Source organism: Trichechus manatus, unplaced genomic scaffold (genome assembly GCF_000243295.1).
Source record: "Trichechus manatus latirostris isolate Lorelei unplaced genomic scaffold, TriManLat1.0 scaffold00020, whole genome shotgun sequence".
Classification (NCBI taxonomy): Eukaryota; Metazoa; Chordata; class Mammalia; order Sirenia; family Trichechidae; genus Trichechus; species Trichechus manatus.
This window is the reverse complement of record NW_004443956.1, coordinates 19,437,071-19,453,086: the sequence shown is the minus strand read 5'-3', so window position 1 is coordinate 19,453,086 and position 16,016 is coordinate 19,437,071. Positions and strand designations below refer to the sequence as shown.

Sequence of the window (16,016 nt, the reverse complement as noted above, 5' to 3'; positions counted from 1 at the left end):
AAGTCTCTGGTTTATGTGGCCCTTTCTGTCTCTTGGGCTAATACCTTCCTTGTGTCTTTGGTGTTCATCATTCTCTTTTACTTCAGGTGGTTGGGACCAATTGATGTAGACAACAGTAACTTCTATCATTTATTGTTCACTTAGTGTGTACTAGGCCCTGGACGAAGCCCTTTGCCCACACTACCTCATCAATACACGTCGCATTAAAGGTAGGTATATGAGTCCCGTATCACAGCTGAGGAAATTGAAACGTACTTAAGACATGAAATAATTTGCCCAAAGTTGCACTACTATTTTAATAGTTTAAAATCATATTATGTTCACTCAACCACAAAGATTTCAATACTCAAGAAAAACAAGTTAAAGCTTACACAAAGGTTCATTTTATTCATGACAAATGCAAATGCAGCAGAAGTTTCAACCTGTATGTTTTACTACAATAAATTTGGGGATTTTTAAAAGCACGTATTTCCCTAATTTAGGCATGACAATGGTAGTCTACACCTAACCCTCTAATTGAGATCTCTGGAAACTTCATCACATCATATGCAAACTTCCTGATTCCATCTATTTCTTTGGAAAAGGCTCACTGTGTTTTTACCTCAGCAAAACAAGAAATCTGTGTATGGAAAATGCTTCTCTTGCAATCTACTTTACAGAACCTTCATTTTCTCCTGCCCCTACTTCACTCTCTCCACAGCTGTCTGACGTCAGCCCCTTGCTACCTCGCTGCCTCAGGAGACCCACCTTGGACATGGGCCATAGATCACTCCAAATGTCCAGCTTCTCTAGCCCTATAGTCAGACTCCTCAGTATTACTGGATGAAAAGATCTCATTATAATGAACTGGAATCACTAAAAGTTTATGTTTAATTTTAACTGGTCCATTAACATCACTTGGAAAAGTTTTTCACCTGTCCCTGATCAGCTCCTTCTCTCATCCCCCATAATTTAAAACGTTTTACCATCTTCTAGTCCCTTATCCCACCACTTACCTTCCCTCTCTTACCCCTTCTATCACGTAAGGTTGCTTCCCACTATCCAGAGGATAACAGGGATTATGTGCCTAGTATTATACAAGCTGTTCCCTCTGCCAGCCATGTCCTCTGCAACCTCATGCGCTGCATTTCCAGCACGAATTATGTGCTTTCATTCAGCTACATCTAAATACACATTTCTGGCATGAACAATGTGCTTGCTACTAATTTTTAGCAGCAGTCTGTTTAAAAAATATAAATTCTCACTCTACTACTGCATTTGGTCAGATTTTTCGTTAGAAAAAATAGGAACAATGAGCTGAATTATGAGAGGTTGAAAGTATTATGCTACTGATTTGTGGACAAGCTTTCAACCTTAACTACAGTCAGCATACTTTAGGTCTCAGAACTCATTTGCTATACCAGTTACCACTATGTTAATGAGCTGACAAAAAAGCACAGATGGAAGAAGGTGTCAGAAAGGAAGAGTAAAAAGGACTATCAGAGCAAGGGGGAAGAGACCTTTGGGGTTATTTCCATTTAACCCTTAAATAATTTTATTATTATAACTGCAGAAATCACTATTACTCAATGTGAAAACTTTCTGCCAATTTACAAATATTTTACCAATTTCAGCAAAGGGTAAAGCAAAGTTGAATTTATTCAGTTGTTCAGAATTACTATATAATTATACACTACTACCAATGTATCATCACTTCTCTCCTATTTCAGCTCAGCTACACCATCATTCCTCTCTAGCGTGATTAACTATAGGCTACGCTTTGTTTTTGCATTATCTACATCTGTACTATCAATACACAGAAGGCAGAACTCATTCCCAGGTACAGGAAGACAAATTACTTCTGTTGCTGACTTTTCCCTTTTCCAGGTTTCATGGAAGGCAGGGAATGCCAAGTTTTCCTTTACTTCTTTGATTGTGCCCATAATCAAAACAAGCTAAAAGAAGTTTCTCACCGTCTTTGGCTTTCTTCATTATTTAAGATGCGAAGTCCTGCTACGTACTGCTGGTTTTCTTACTGGGCTCATGGAGAGCTGAATTTGTAGAGAATTGAAACGTACTTCAGATTCTCAAGAAATCTGCAGTTACTTACAAATGCCATGATTGCATTTTAGTGCCACAAGTCTTGTCTTCTACTGTTAAAGCACTGAACAGTCCTGGTCACGTGGCTGCCATAACAGGGGTTCTTTATAAACCTTCTTTTCCTCCTTCCATTAGAGAGTTAATTTCAAGTCCTCCAAAAGATAGGTTTTCTCATTATAGATAAGCCAAAATATAACTGGCAAAGTAGAGCGAGTTCTACTCTATTGTGAAGTAGAAGACATGCTAAGTTTTGATCTTTGACTTTGCCACAGGGTGAGATCAGAGAAAAGTAGTCTCTCCTTAACTCCCTTCATCCTTTTCTAAAAAGTAGTTAATGAATTATGAGAATGAACTCAGAGACAGACTGATGTGGTCAAGTTTTCAATAAATATTTCAAGCTGCCTGAAAACTAAGTACATTGCTTCTTGAGTTTCTAAGCACTATCAGATTTTCTGGGAGAGTATTTTTAAATATTTGCAAATTCTAAAGCCTTTTTCGCATTAAACTGAAAATATATGGGGATCATAACTCTTGCCCCCCTCTGGAATTCTTATATTGTGATTCTCATCTCTACCTCAAACCTTCTTTCCTTTTACTAATTATCCATGTGCTGTCTAAATGCATACACACAGGTATTCAAATGTTAGAAATATATAACCCATACCCGTTGCTGCTGAGTCGATTCCGACTCATAGTGATATATAAAGAATCCCCCAAATTTCCTCTCTCATGTTACAAGGAATGACACTTTTTCACTCAGTGGAACATAAAAACTTTTAAAATCAAACAGTAATATTTAATCAGAACTTTATTCTAATTTCTAGATGATCCTCTAAGTGTTCACTTTGAGAAAAACAATACTTAGAATTTATTCTAAATACACTGTATGATATAATGGCTAAGAATGTGGACTCTAGAGCTAGACTGATTGGGTTCTATCCAAGCCCTATGTATTCTAGCCTTACCACTTACTAGCTGTAACCCTGAGCAAGTGATTTAATCCTTCTGTGACTCAGTTTTCTCATCTATAAAATAGAGATAACAACAGTACCTACCTCCTGGGGTTGTACAGAGGATTAAAGAACACATGCAAAGTGCCTGTTGTTATTGTTAGGTACCGTCGGAGATGCTTCTGACTTAGAGACCCTGTGCACAACAGAACAAAACACTGCCCAGTCCTGCACCATCCTCATGACTGTTTTTATGCTTGAGCTCGTTGTTGCAGCCACTGTGTCAATCCATCTCACTGAGAGTCTTCCTCTTTTTCACTGACCCTCCACTTTACCCAGCATGATGTCCTCCTCCAGGGACTGATCCCTCCTGATAACATGTCCAAAATATGTGAGACATAGTCTCGCCATCCTTGCTTCTAGGGAGTATTCTGGCTGTACTTCTTCCAAGACAAATTTGTTCATTCTTTTGGCAGTCCATGGTATACTCCATATTCTTCACCAACACTATAATTCAAAGGCGTCAATTCTTCTTCAGTCTTCCTTATTTGCTGTCCAGCTTTCACATGCATAGAAGGTGACTGAAAACACCATGGCTTCGGTCAAGCGCACCTTGGTCTTCAAGGTGACATCTTTGTGTTTTAACAGTTTAAAGAGGTCTTCTGCAGCAGATTTGCCCAATGCAATGCGTTGTTTGATTTCTTGACTGCTGCTTGCATGGATGTTGATTGTGGATCCAAGTAAAATGAAATCCTTGACAACTTCAGTCTTTTCTCTGTTTATCATGATGTTGCTTACTGGTCCAGCTGTGAGGATTTTTGTTTTATGTTGAGGTTTAATCCACACTGAAGGGCTTAGAACCTCAGTATATAACAAAAGCTCATCCTGTTTGTCATTATAATTTTTACATGATATATCTGTAGATGGCATTCCATAGTGTAAATATATAATTTCTGACAATTTACATTTTCCTTATAAGGCAAAAGAAAAATCTGCATAGCTCCCCTCCTTGCATTCATACTTCTGAACTCAAACCAGAAACTAGGATGTCACAACTGGATGACTCTCTCTCAGACCCTCATATATAAGGTGTCACCAAGTCCTATTAATTTCATCTCCCAAACACCTTTCAATCCACCTCCACTTTTCTCTGCCACTCAACTATTGAATCTATGAGGCCTGAGATCATGTCTGTTTTATATACTTATTTATTTCTGGCAAACAGAATGGGAGAAGTGATGCGTGCCAGTTCCAGACCTGGGCAATTAAAAAAAAAACAAAAAACAAAAAACAAATCTTCCATGAACAATTCTCAATCTTTTTCCATCTGCCAGTGAAAGCATAGGCCTCTGAAGGTCAGAGGAGGGTGGAACCATCATATATAAGGAGGCTGACCCCTCCACTGGACGGTGATTTGAGTGAGAAATAAACTTGACTGTGCTACTGTGCTAAGCTACTGAAACTCTGGGGCTGTCTATTAAAAGCCAGTCTACTCTAACTAGTACTCCTGAGGTAGACACTGTGGTTCCATACCCAGATCTCCTTTATGGGCTGGTGCCTGCATCCTCCGGCTGCTGCAAATGTTGCCCTGTGACTTTAGGAGAACTGCCCCTCACTGGTAGATGCTGCTTCTCTGAGTACTGAATGATACAGGGACACAAAAGCCTGCCCCACAGCACTCTGTCTCAAGGTGGGACAGCTCTGTGGTATGACTTATGCTCTAGAGCCCTCCCCCTGAGGATCAGGCCAAGGCTCTAGACTTTTACCTGAAACCACAGCTTTGCTCTGGTTCTGCTTTTCTCACATAAATCATGTGCACTCAAATTCCCAGCTCAGGCTCTGCTCCTACCAACCTAAGGCTTGCCCGATACCACTAATACTTCTAGCTAAATATTACTGGTGGTCTCCTACTATGCAAAAAGCTGTTTAGTATCTCATTTAATCCTTACAACAATCCTACAAGGTAGATATTCTCCTCATAGAAATCATTTAACAATTTAAATACCTTGTACATGAAAAGGTTAGAACGTAGCAGAGCCTGGATTCAAACCCAGGTCATATAACTCCAGAGCATGTGTACCTAACCACTACCCTAGATATTACTTGTTGTGGATGGCAAGTAGTAGGGATTTACTTTCATATTCCCTTATTAGTCTCAATGTTTTATAATCGCAAATGTATATGTAATATTTTGGGTGTGTGTTTGTGTGTGCGCGCACACATGTGTTTTACAGTCAAGGAAACCAGTAACTACTAAGTCAAGTCAAAAGTCAGACAGCCACAGAAATTCTATGCCTGGTCTGAAGGGGTAAAAGAAATCAGCTCTTACTTGATAAACCTATGAGAGATTAAAGGAGGTTAGAAGCCCTGGTGGTGCAGTGGTTAAGAGCACAGCTGCTAACCAAAATGTCAGCAGTTCGACTCCACCAGCCACTCCTTGGAAAACCTATGGGGCAGTTCTATTCTGTCCTACAGGGTCTCGCTATGAGTCTGAATAAACTCAATGGCAATGGGTTGTTGTTGTTAAAACCATGAACGCTATCTGATTTAGACAGAAATAACTGAGTCGAGCTGAGTAAATCAGAACACTTCCAGCTTCGGAAATCTGTTAAACAGAATTTTAAAAATGGAAAGAGTTTTAAGCAACCTTAAAATTGAAACGGAACAGGCAAGGTACAGTAATTGTGGCATCCAGTTACAGGACATAGGGCCAAAAGAAGCTGAAAGACACGACTGACCTTTTTATATTAGAGAGGTCCACACAAGAGACAACTTTAATAGTAAATTAATCAAATCCAATCAGGAAGAAGTCATAGTGGCACATTTTCTAAGATGGCAAATGCCTGCATATTGGCCAAGTGGTTGCATGATTAGAAAAAAAGGGGCAGATAACAAAAAGATACTATTAAGAAAGAAACTCTATGACTGATTCATGAAAAACTGATTAGTAAAAAAGGTTACTTCCTTTGAGATGTCCAATAATGCTGGACACGGGAGAAATCCTTCCGGGAAGATGCAGAGCCCTGTCACTGCCCTATTTGCTTCAATGGATAACGTTAGAGTTTGAATATTTGAGTAAATTTTCAAACTTTTAAACTTTAAGATCCTAAAAGCTATCTATTGATTGTTATCAATATTGCCTTTTTGAACTAGAAAGGAACTTTAACAGGTAGTGGGTATCAGGAAGCTCATGTGCCACTCTTTCCTGTTTTCTGCTTTGTTCTGAATACAGGTGTCTTTTTTTTTTCTTTTTCTCTAATACACAACTTAAATTCTGGCCATAAGTTTTAGTCATATGGAAAAGACTCCTAATTGCTTACCTAGTATAAATTTTCAATTCTTCCTTAGTAATACAGCCCCAATTTTATTCAGGACAACAACATGCTTAGCTAAAAAACTACATATTCCAACTTTTGACAAAGGTGACTCAGTTCTGGCCACCAACATGTAAGTGGAGGTGGGGTGTGGGGGAAGGGGAGGGCTAGGAAATCATCACAGAGCTGCTACACCAGCTCACAACTTTCTCATGTTTATGCAAAAAATAAAACGTTTGATTTTTAAGGCCATTGTTAACTTAGTTTTCTGTTACATGCAGTCTACTTTACATCTTGACTGATACAAGCCAACTACAATATTTTATTTGACACACATACAGCCTCAAGATACAGACAGAATTAACAGTTCTTTTAAGGGATGAGGAAACTCAGGTTTATAGAGTTAAAGTGGCTTACCCATGTTACACTATGAATTTTCACAAGAACCTGCACTTGGTTTATAAAGTGCTCCTTCCACTAAAGCACACCACTTCTCCTGGCAACTGTACTGAAATGAATCTGTCTTCAAGTCATACTATACAAACCATGGTTTCAAAATCTCACCATATATGAATGACTGATGATTCATTTATTAACGTCTATCATTTCATGGGTGTAAAGGATAATAAATTACCAATTCCCTCTACCAAACACAGGATGATTTCAAGACAGTAAGTGGTGAATACTTCACTTAAAGAACTTTTAGTACTGATGTAAGTCTACCTTTTAAAGAAAAGGCTACTTTAATCCTTTCAAATAATTGCTCTATTTTGCTTTTCTTTATATCCTTTTAAAAATCCAAGGTAAGAAATTATCATTTTCTCTGATATAATTCTTATACAAATTATACTTTCACTTTTTGCACCTCTTGCTGCTAATTATATGATGTTATCTATATTAATCCTATTCAGGAAGAACTGATAACTTCAGTTACCCAAAAAAAAGAAAACTTTGCATAAATTGCTTAGCACAAAGTTAATCGTATAAAGCAAAGAATAAAGAAGCTCTAACAGCTATTGTGTGACTTATCAGCTTCCCTAAAAAGGTCAGTCAGTATATTTTAATAAGACTAATTAAATACCTTAACAATGTCACTGAAACTTCATGAATCTTTCAATAAATTATAACCTTTCTCTACCACGTTTTCATTTATTAATCCCACTAAAAATGCAAAGAACTATATAAGAAACCAACTCACTTAAGAAGGACCTCTCAGTTAATTCTGATTAAATGGGATAAATGCAAAGAATAAAGACCACTAGTGACCACTGACATAATTAAAATTATAGCCCTCTATCATGTTAATCCTCTTATTTCTGTATTCTCCATAGACTTTTTTTCTTTCAGGTTACGCCTTGTATAAATACCTACATTCATTTTCCTAGAAGGTGCTTTTCTATCTATAGATACATTCTAAAGATTATGAAGAAGCACATACTGCGTATCAAGTACTCAATTTTATATTTAGGGGAAAACACCATGTGGATTTAAATACATTAAGATAATGTTATTGTTTCAAGCAGTAAACTAGAGCATGTACTACAATGTAAAAATCTTTTTAATACAAAATACTGCCTTTCATGAACCTACTAAAGATTATTCATTTACGTTATTTCATAAAATGAAAAAGCCTTTATGCTTGTACCGCCCCCCCCCCCGCCGGCAATCCTCCTCTCAAAAGCCACTCTACCAAACCACACGCTTCCCCAGAGTAAATCAGCACTTAGTGACAATCACAGTTTTATACATCTATGATTCAACTTACCAAATTCATTTTTTATGTTTATTGAGGTGCATTTCAGTATTTAGGGAGAAGGTACAGCATAATAATCAAGAGAATGGGCTTTAGACTCAGACTACCTTGGTTCCAATCCCACCTCCTGCACCTAGTTATGTAGATTTCAGCAATTTAATCTAAGACTCAGTTTCCCCACATGTAAAATGGAGAAAACAACGGTATCTACTTTGTAAAGTTATTTAACATATAGCTCTGAGCAAAATCTGGAATACTGTAATCATTTGATAATTTTTTTTTTTTAATTTACCACTGATTTTCCACTATATATGCTCTAGGAAGACTGTATTTCCTTATTCAAAAAAATACCAACTAAAAAAGCAAAGCAGTAATACCAGCTACATCAACTGAAAGCATACAGAGTACACTGTTTGTTTTTTTAAATACTTATCTCTTAGTACACGTACCATAAGACCCACTATCACACTCCTAGATATTTACTGAAAACTATGTTCACACAAAAACCTGTACACAAATATTTATAACAACTTTATTCATAATAGCCAAAGAGTGGAAACCACCTGAATGTCCTTCAACTGGTGAGCAGATATACTGCGCTACACCATACAATGGAATACTATTCAGCAACAAAAAGGAATGAACTACTGATCGGTGCAACGAAATGGAAGAATCTCAAATATATTACACAGTACCAAGTAAATGAAGCCAAACTTAAAATGCAACATACTGTATGATTCCACTTCTATGACAAAACTACAGAACAGAAAACAGATCAGTGGTTGACAGGAGCTAGGGATAGGAACTTTATCAACGAAAGTTAAATAAAGTAGTTTATCACACACTTTCATGATGCAGTTTTTACAATGTAGCTTAATGGCTCAAACAGCTACTCTTACAAGAAACTGATAAGACATTATTTCAATGAGTATTCCCTGACCTTTGAGTTGGTAGTGTGGACTTCAGCCCACCCCTATCTCTATGTAACACAGGCAATACATGCTGATAGAACAGCAAGTAAAGTTAAAGGGTTACTGAATTTTATAAACCACCTTACTTAACAGCAGTTACCACAGTGTTTAGCTGCTCCTGTTATTGTTGCAGATGGGAATTCACTGATATGATTAAATTTGATGGTATGATAATATATGGTAATCATGGTTAATCAGAAACCCACTAGCAAATGGAAGATGTTGGGTATTATGTCACCTGCATTTTAAACTGCATTCTCTCCTTGCAAGCCTGACAATATTTGACAGCTGGAAGGATCTCATACCATTAGCCTGCTACTAATAGATCTGATAAGAGAAAACGCCCATCACTCCTTTCCTATCCTAAGTGCTAATAATTACAAGGAATTACAGGCAAGTTGTAAAAACAGTAAGGGTTCAAAAGAAAGGCTTTCTCCCCCCTAGACAGACTAAAGCCTGGATTCACATCTGCAAGAGCTATAATAGGAAAGAAATGTAATTTGATGCAGCAGTCTCATCAAACATGATTTGCATGAAATGCCGTATAAAACACATCCAAGAAACGTCAATCACCACCACCTGATACCATGTAGCCTGTTAAATGAAAACAGAATGCTACCTGTGATTTGCTATTAACCACAAATACAAATGAAAATTTCATTTACTGTATCTATGTAATAATGAAATCACTAAAAAGACTAACTTAAACTTAAAAGTACAGTATTTTTTTAACCCATGATTTTTATTTCTAATTTAAATAAAGAGCACTAAGAAATTATTCAGCAGCCAAACTACTTGGTACTTAACTGGCTACCCTGAAATATCAGCATTTACCTGACACAGCAATGCAAAATCAAAAGACTAAATAGGGTTTAAAACAGCGCAGGTCGAGAATCTTTAAGATGTAAGTTACTCTGAACTTACTGGTATGCTTACAAACAGTAATTGCACTGAAATAGAACCACAATGCAACACTTTTAAAATATTCCAATAATCAACACTTCAGTGTTACTTTAAGTGGGCAAACTTTTAAAACAATACAAATCTTCTTGAGGACAAATGCATAACTGGAAGGTATACTCACAGATCAAGGATAGTACTTTAAAACGTTATACTAATGACAAAAAAATTCAGTTATGACCTTTGCAGACAGAGAAACCAATTACCCTAACTTATAAAACAAAGAACATTTGGAATTGAGAACAGAATTCAAAATACAGTGAAACCTGTGACAGATGGAACTTGAAGGGGCTGCCTTGTTTTTCCGGGTCTCACAAGCTTTCTGACGCTTGTTTTAGTGGAAAATATTTGCTTTTTCCTTCTCTGACAGGTTTCCACCTTACAGGTCCCAGCTTTCGCAGGTTTTACTGTACTTGCTTACCTGCAGAAAGGTAAACTAGCCCCTCCCCCATCCTGACTCCCTCAGCAAAAAGAAAAAACAAAAATGTAACTGTTCTGTGAAATTACATTCAAATGTCCTGACATTAATGTAGATGCTTTAAGCCAGTGGACTGGTAGGTGGTAGTTAGCTAAACAGAAAGACTGACAGAAAAAAGAGAGTTGAAATGGAGAAGGGTATAAGCCACTCAAATAATATGCTTACCTTCTGTGCTAATCAGCTCTAGTAAGTACCCATTATTGAAATAATTGAGATATATACTTGCAAAAGACTGATACTCTGGTATGAAAATGAATATTAAAAATATTCATTCTCTGATGCACTATCAAATCATACAGATTTTATATCTGGAATAAAACTCGTATCTCTGATAGAAAATTAAAATGGTCACTGGGAATAGAAGTTGGAGCAAGAAGAAATATTTCAGAATTCAACAATAACAGCTGTATCTGAAACTAAAATTAAATAGAAGAATCTAACTTTAAAACATAAACTAACAAAATGTTTTACTGAATTCTTTGAGTGAGTGAATATGTGAGGAAATGCTATCTTAATACAATGACTAATACGACCAAAGAACCTGATGGGACAAAAGTCCCTAGAGCTAAAAGAAAAATCTTCCAAAACGAAAATAGTAACAATAATAAGGATCCTTTTCTTCTGACAAGTTTATCATTTTAACATTCCAATGTTTGTTTTAAAAACTGTTTATTCAATTCTTTAATATTCATTAACAGGAAATAAAAATACTAGTCTTGCTGTATCAAGCATAGTCTATAATACTATATTTTAGCCTAAGATATGAATTTTTAAAAATAATTTTAAACTATAATTCTATAAAAATCCTTCATATTATGTTACCTAGAGTTCTCTGGGATTTTCTAGATATAGTTCAAAATTTCTCAAGATCTCATAAAGCAGTCAAACAAAATTGATTTTTTTTTTTTTTAAAAAGTAAAGTTTACCACTGTTGAGAAAGGCAAGGAATACTTTAGTATGAATACCAAATTTATCCTGGTTCCTTTAAAAAATTAGAGATTTAGTGGTACTTCTATTGATTTTCTTCTTAGTAAGCTGGGTGCAGAGCTAAATTCTTATATAGTGAAATGTGCATTATGTATGTCACTGAATTGTGTATGTAGAAACTGTTGAATTGGTATATGTTTTGCTGAGAATGGTGGCGCAGTGGTTAAGTACTTGCTGCTAACTGAAAGGTCAGTGGTTTGAACCCATCAGCATCTCTGTGGGAGAAAGATGCGACTGTGCTTCCATAAAGATTATAGCCTTAGAAACCCTTTGGGGCATTTCTACTCTGTACTGTAGGGTCACTATCAGTTGGAATTGACTAGACGGCAAGGGGTTTGGTTTTGCTGTGATATTCTCAACAACAATAACAATATAAATATATAAATAAATTTTTTTAAAAAATGTACATGATGTAATTCTACTGGGCAAATTCAAATATGTATTCTTGAAAACAAAAAGTAGTAAAAACTACACATATAAATTAAATCATACATTCCTTTTGTACACTACTCATTTTACATAGGGCTCCTAGTAAATCACATGATAACTCAATATTGAATTCATGTGTACATTTCTTCAACAAACATTTATTTGCACCTTCTATACACAAGGCCCAATGCTAGGTATACAACACTGAGCACAAGAAGACTGGGACTCTGCACTCGTGAAGTTTATCTACAGACATGAATCAAATAATCACACAAACATAAGTAAACTTGCAACTCTCGTAAGAATAAGCTGTGTGTGCACCATGTATGAAGCTTTTAACAAGAATAATTTATGTATCATAAGAGAAATGGAAGGCACTAAAGGGTTTTAAGCTCAGGGAAAGACAAGATCACAATGTACTTTGCTTTGATCAATTGCTGATTTCATAAAAACTGGCACACAGATTTCTGCAATTCAAATCTTATCTTTGGGTACCAAGGAAGTACACTGACTCAAGCAGACCCTATGATGAATCCAAAGTTAGGCTTCCTAACTGGAATGTTTCATAAAGTTACGTGTGTGTAGTCATTTTAAAAAACAAAATTCAGTTTAACAAGTATTTACTGAACCCCTACTATAGGAAAGTACTGAGACAGACCCTACAGAGCATGCAACCATAAATAAGGAACCCCCAAAGAGCTCTGATAAACCACAATGCTGTCTTTACTATTTTTATAATTTTACTCAAGTGAAAATTAGTTTCAGGATGTAAGTTATGCTTAATTTAATTATGCTTAGTTCATTTTACAGTTTGGTGACTAGCACTATGCACAGCACTTGGCATACAGTAGATCCTCATCGAACGCTTGCAAGATTAAATTTACATTGATAGCAACCAAGCTAAATTTAGTAGTAGAAAGGGAAAGACAATTTTATTAAAAAAAGATGTGGCTTAAGCAAAAAGACAGGAAGCAGCTTTATAATACAGGTAGTCCTCGACTTAGGACGGGCTCCGTTTCGTTGACTCTGTCCTAAGCCAGTTTTGACCTAAGTAGGAAAGCTTTTTTTTTTTTTAAGATTAATTATTATTGCCTTCTATTATCAGTATCTTTATAAATCTCATCTTTGAACATCTGCAGTCAACGTCTGAGAATGATAACATCAGCAAGTGACACACTGCAACACTGTATGTAGTAGATACTACTAAGGATGAGATGTACAAAATAAAAAAACAAAAATAGCCGGTCCTGAGCATAGCTGGTCCTAACTCAAATATGTCGTAAATTGGGGACTACCTGGAAAGAGTTTCTCTCCCTCCCCAACAGTACTTTGATGGATTTTTTTTTTAACGAAAACATAGACCTCTACATTATTTTTTAAAAACAGATTCCACACTTGATTATTTTCTTTAAGGGAAACTGATTACAGAAATAAGTAGAACATTTTCAAAACCACAAGTTCACCACAACTTCAACTTAAAGATCTAACATTTGGGGCTTAAAGAAAGACACAATACCTGTTAAAACAGTGCTAAGTACCTGAGTTGAAGATAATATTCCTCAAGCTATATCACACACATGCTAATTCCTAGCCCAACTCTTTCCAGTCACCCATAGGTACTTCCTCCATCGCAAAAACAAAACAGAAAGCATTTCTTGGAGAAACTTTTCCAAAGGCAGTTCAACAATATTTACTAACCTCAGAATGCTATATAACTTAAAAATGGTTCAACTTCTCACCAAAAAATTTCTTTTACTATTCTCTTGTAATAGCCTTACTTATGAGGCTTTCTTCTTCTAGCATCAGATAATTATATTTGCACAATTGAAAAATAGAAGTAGATGAGAACTGGAAGTGACCATTCGAATTTTATATTAGTAAACAGATTTTTACAAAAATATCTATCACGTGAAACACTGTTTTTGGTTTAATTTCTTAAATTACAATTACTGTTTCACTTCAAATTTTATCCCTGTAACACAAATAAAACATGAAAACATGATCTCTATAATGCAAATAAAACATGAAAGAAATCTGAATAATGGTTTTAAACATAGATGTTCACAATCCTGAGGAATAGCAGAAAGTACTTAGAATGTTAATGCTTTTCAAAAGCTAGCAGTTCAACCGCTTCACCAAAGAAATGTTTCGGATGACTAAAATCATACATGCTTATCCATGGGTGATGTAATTATTTAACAAATCTTAGCTATTTGAACAAGTGCTTCAAATAGAGACTGCTACTCAATAAATGTCACCTAGCTTTTAAAAAATAATTTTCAGAACTTGGTAAGTAATTTTAAAAAATAGCTAAATATAAGGAAACGAAATCAGTAAGAACCAATTTTAGAAACCATATCATAATTTGTAAGTATTAACTATACCTCAAGGAGGTTTTAAAAAATAACCTAAATTTAGAATTCTGGACTGATTTTATTATTTAATAATCACTTGATTATACAGCTAGATATGTAATTCATTAAAACCTTTTTACTAACTGTCATATATAAATACGGTATCTACTGAAGTATCAAAGCTAAAGAGTCAAACAGGCCACTCAGGCACTCCTGAAAACTAGGTTGTTTAGCCTAAACAAAACTACCTCTGTTTTTTATACAAATGACATTAGAATTTTATGGTCTGGTCCATTTTTTGAACATTGTTTTCAGAAAGAACATATCCTCATTTAGTATAACCAGAAATCTAACCACAAATTTAAAAAAAATTAATTGACATTTTTCTTCTACCTACATGTTAGAAAAATGGATGATGTTACAGAAAGGGTATGTGTGTATAAGAGAGAGAGGGAGAAAAAGAGGGCATGGGGAGATGAGGGGGAGAGAGAGAATACATGTGCTTTCTTTTAAAAGTATTTTAAAGGGAAATCCTCCATTTTAAAATATAAAACAAATGGTTCATTAAAACTTTTGAGGTTTTTTTGAAAACCAAGTAGAGATCTCATTTTTATTCCCTAGAATTTCATGCACATAACCACACATACACACACACACACATACATCCTGTAATAAATCAAGGACCTTTTGCACTTAACATAAGAAGGCAATAATAAAATGAAAATCCATATTCTTTAAGTTGAAAGGCATTCCACTGATGATTCTGATTCAACAATTTTACAGTTAAACAAAATTAATTCCATTCTCAAAAATCCATTGACCTTAAGCTTTTAACAAACATTTTCAACTGCAGAGATTATTGTCAATATTTACAAATCCTTAAAATTATATTTAGCTGGAACCACTTGTATTTGCGATATTAATATTTCCTTGTAAATGTATGCTTATCCATATCACATCAGAAGGAACAGCTGCTACTCACTGGGAATCTCTGGGGTCCTACAGCAGGTCTTGGCTGGCTCGGAAGTGGCAGCAAGGGCACTAAAAGGAAAAGCACCTTTCATTACTGATGTATTTTACTAAACATTGATCCTATTACAAAAAGGAATATATGAAGTTTAATATAAAATATATACCATCTTTAATATTTTTAACCATTCAGTAAGAGGAACGGGGAGAGGAGAACTTCTATTTTCAGCATCCAGTTTAGCACAAGCAGAAGTTTAAATTTCAACAGGGAATTACTCCTCATATTAAAATACTTTGCAACAAAACAGGTAGTATTCCTCTAAAATAAAAAACCCAGTTTGCTTATCACATCCCTATCCAGGTTATCAACACCAATTATATATTCCTACCCCAATTAAATACAAATTTAAATCTAGACTCTCTAGAATCACAGAGAGAAGAGGGAGGGGAAAATGAGGCAGGAAGGCAGGCAGGGAACGGAAAACCCACGCAGCCTCAGTACTGGAGAAAACGCGCACACGCCATCACAAAGAGGCTACACCATCTTTTATGTCAAGACTCTCTTTTCTTTTGTTCAGATTTTGTTTTTAAACAAGCAGAATTCCTATCAATTTACTCAAAGAACAAGGAATCAAATAATTTCAAAACAGACATTTTACAGTACAGAAGTTAGATACTAGTTTCAGACACTGGAGCTAAATCGGATGTGTTTAAGCTCTTTAAAATTTATGCGCTATACTGATCTTGATCTGGGGGAAAAAAAGCACAATAC

At 35.6% G+C, this 16,016-nt stretch overlaps 1 protein-coding gene across 1 annotated transcript in view; it reads right to left on the bottom strand.

The window, feature by feature from the left end:
- Window positions 1–16,016, bottom strand: part of RBM33 (RNA binding motif protein 33) — a 185,773-nt gene that overhangs the window by 60,897 nt on the left and 108,860 nt on the right. Inside the window, exon 9 of the mRNA XM_023727977.1 lies at window positions 15,258–15,316. Within this exon, the coding sequence (XP_023583745.1) occupies window positions 15,258–15,316 (59 nt within the window). The remainder of the gene's footprint in view (window positions 1–15,257; window positions 15,317–16,016) is intronic.